Source organism: Lactuca saligna, chromosome 4 (genome assembly GCF_052625555.1).
Source record: "Lactuca saligna cultivar CGN05327 chromosome 4, ASM5262555v1, whole genome shotgun sequence".
NCBI lineage: Eukaryota > Viridiplantae > Streptophyta > Magnoliopsida > Asterales > Asteraceae > Lactuca > Lactuca saligna.
Genome location: NC_136420.1, coordinates 179,903,669 through 179,907,232, shown reverse-complemented (window position 1 = coordinate 179,907,232; position 3,564 = coordinate 179,903,669). Strand labels below are relative to the sequence as shown.

Here is a 3,564-nt window from a genome sequence, read left to right as displayed (position 1 = left end):
AATTTTTTATATAAAAACTTGTTTTTAAAAATTTTTTTTTGTATACAAAATATCTATTTATAAAAATAGGTATTTATTAAGTATATAAATATATACAAATCCGTTTTTATAAAGAAAATATAAACAAACACCTATTTTCATAGTAAGCGTGTATATATGTGTGTGTGTGTATATATATATATATATATATATATATATATATATATATATATATATATATATATATTCATACAAATAGGTGTGTATCTATATATATTTTTTTATAAAGTTGTGTTTGTATATAGTTGTTTTATAAAAACGTATTTAAATAATTTTTTTAATATAATACGTGTTTGTATACATTTTACATATAAAAAGTGTTTCAATATAAATGCATTTATTATAAAATAGGTGTTTATATATATATATATATATATATATATATATATATATATATATATATATATATATATATATATATATATATATATATATATATATATATATATATATAGACACACACACACAAAAGCAATGTATACAAACACTTAATTATTTGGATGCATATAAATATGTTATTACAAAACAAATGTATATCTTTACTATGAAATAGGTGGTTGTATACATTTTTTTTATAAATATGTGTGTTGCATACAAATGTATTACTATTTATAATAAAATAGGTATTTGTATACATTTTTTTTTTGTAAAATACATGCCTGTATACATTTTCTTTATGAAAACGGATTTTTATATATTTATGTACTTAATAAATACCTATTTTTATAAATATGTATTTGTATACAAAAAAGTTTTAAAAAAAATTATATAGTAAATATAAGATTTTTTATGTGAAAATAATTTTTTTTTGAATAAATATGATTTTATAAAGAAAAAACATATTCGAAATAAAAATTTTGAGAAAAAAAAGTTGTAAAAAACCTAAAGTTATGATAAATTGATAACAAAGTTCTAACATTTTGACAAAAAGGGTAAATTTTGGATCAAATTTATAATAAAATTTAAAATCTAGGCCAAAAGTGTAAATTTTGGACAAATTTTGTAATAACATTTGAAATCTGGAACAAAAATATAATCTTGAAAGTTTGATGACCTGTTGACCAGGTAAAATGGTTAGATTGAATACGATTATCGGTTATTTAAACTTAATTGAATAAAAAAAAAGATACAAGAACTAAATCGATTATGAAACTAATATTTAAAGATTTTATTGCAGTTCTCCATTTAACTTATTTAAGTAGTTAATTTTTTTTATTATAATTTACATTATAAACTTTTATGTAGATCAATATAAATTCAACCCATTTATTTAATATGTTAGGTCAGGAACAATAATAAACATGTCAACTCAATTTCATCCCATTTATTTAACATATGACATAATATTTGTAAACTTACAAAGCAAGTAATCTTACATGAAATTTAATTATGTTGTAAATATGTACGCAAATATGGAAAGTTATTTTTGTCGTTGCGTTTATATCAAAAGAATTTGTCAGTTTATATAAAGTCGATCGAGGGTTTGTCCGTACATTTTTTTAATAGAGCGTATTTCACACAAGAATTATGACAATGAATTTACAACGAAAAACTAATATGTTTTTAAGTTTATGAAGTGAGTTTTTTTTATTAGTTAGATATGGAATTGTTAATCTATAATAAGAATATTAACTAGATTATGATTCTATTTATATCCAACTAAGAATGAATTTTATCATTGTTAGAAGATATGTAACTTCGGTTTTCCTTTTTGACAACGTCACAACGCTACATGCATCAATTATTTATCGATATTTTATGAAGAGAATAAATATTTTTATCGAAGGATCAGAAAAATGATTTGGAAGAGCCAAAACCATATATAATAACTTGTTTTTAGATTATATTTGTAATATACTTCAAATTGAAGATGATTAACAATAACAAATCAGAATTATTGCAAGTTCAAATTTATTTTTCCCTCTTTGAACATTAAATACTGATTTTTGTTAAATTAGATATTAAATTAAAATCTTACTTATTTATTTATTTATTTGGGAGGGAAGAGAGCATTTTAGAAAAGGGAAGAAGCATTATGAAGCGGTTTCCATGTATATCTCCCATGATTTGCTCAACAATTCATACATAACTGATCCTTTTCAACATTTCAAATATCAAAGGATAATTTCAAACCCTAAAATTCCCTCTTCTCTTTCTAGAAACTGAAAAATCAGACATGAGTACGCCTTATACGTTGATGAGATGTCGGATGAAAGATTTGATTTCGTGTTTCAAAGCTTGTAAAGTTCCGATCGAGGAAGAAGAAAAGGAATCTGATTACCAGAATCCAAAACCATCGTCAATAGATCATCAGAATCGCCAAAGAGACAAAGGAGTACCGGAACTCGGAACGACAGCGGCGAAGGGCGGAGTAGTAGTAGTAGGAGGAGGAGAAGAGTCGCCGACAAGCTGGCAATCGTGTGAATCTGAAGAAGATGAATACATCGTGTTTTACTTCAGAGATGACGACGCCGGAGTCGATGTGATTGAGGAAAGAGGCTTAGAGAACTCAATTTCGAGGAATCAGAATGCTAATCCCGTCGATCGTCGGAAGGTTTTATTTTTTTTTAATCAATTTAAATGTTCCCTCCTTCATTGATTTAACGATTTGATTTCAAATTCGAATATTGAATTCTATAACACTGAATTTCCAGAAACATGAAACAAGGAGAATCGAAGTTGATTCAAAGTCGATTCCATCCACAACCAAGGAGATGAATGACTGGTCGAAGCAAGAATCCCAAGAACAGAAAGACACATTGGGGGAATCGAGTGACTCATCAAGTACAAGCTCTTTCGCTTTTCCAACGTAAGTAATTACAACAAACCCATATCACCATTTTTGAAATTGAAGAACAAAATGATCAAAATCGGCAGTTTGATTAATGTTTTGCAGAATTCAAAGCGAATGGACTGGTAGCCCTGTGTTGATGCCAAGACCAGAAGGACACAACAAGACAAGGAGTGTTTGTATTCAATGCTGTAAATTCTAGCTTCTTCATTTTACTCATCCATATACAGCATGTTGACTTTTCAAACTGGTCAATATTTCAGAATAATTGATCAAAGCAGAGCCATGGCCATGGAAGCTTGAAAGATTTACCAAGCAATCAATGGTATTCAGATGTTGTTGAAGCCTATTTGCTCATTGTCTTCCTTTGTAATGGAAATTTTGGAAACAATCATGTTTATGGTTTAGTTTATAACTTTATATATACATTTAATTATTTTATCATTGTCTTTGTTGATGTTGTTAACAACCCTCTTTGTTTTCATGCTCAATTTGTTTTACTAATTATGACTTATGTTGAGGTTCAAGTTATGAAGTGGTTAAGTTGTTTCTTATTTATCGAATTACTCGAAAATTGCTTAATATTTTATGTTATCTCATTTACGTTACATTTTCGATTTACAAATAAAATGTCTAATCACATAAGTTTGATAACATATTTGTTACGAACGTAGTGGGTCCCATTTTATCGTATTTCATAACTTTATATATTCATCAACAACAACAAATTTAAA

General features: G+C 26.2%; 1 protein-coding gene across 1 annotated transcript; it reads left to right on the top strand.

The window, feature by feature from the left end:
• Positions 1-2,074: 2,074 nt before the first annotated feature.
• Positions 2,075-3,226, top strand: BASL (breaking of asymmetry in the stomatal lineage). The gene is made up of 3 exons (XM_078987142.1): positions 2,075-2,593; positions 2,694-2,848; positions 2,936-3,226. The coding sequence occupies exons 1-3, from the start codon at positions 2,216-2,218 to the stop codon at positions 3,030-3,032; spliced, it is 630 nt and encodes a 209-aa protein (XP_078843268.1). The 5' UTR covers positions 2,075-2,215; the 3' UTR covers positions 3,033-3,226.
• Positions 3,227-3,564: the final 338 nt, after the last annotated feature.

Excerpts from the sequence above, each read along its gene's own strand:
- BASL (XM_078987142.1), top strand. The coding sequence starts at position 2,216 with ATGAGTACGCCTTATACGTTGATGAGATGTCGGATGAAAGATTTGATT. Across the intron at positions 2,594-2,693 it reads ATCCCGTCGATCGTCGGAAG|AAACATGAAACAAGGAGAAT; the intron begins GTTTTATTTTTT and ends CTGAATTTCCAG. Across the intron at positions 2,849-2,935 it reads AGCTCTTTCGCTTTTCCAAC|AATTCAAAGCGAATGGACTG; the intron begins GTAAGTAATTAC and ends AATGTTTTGCAG.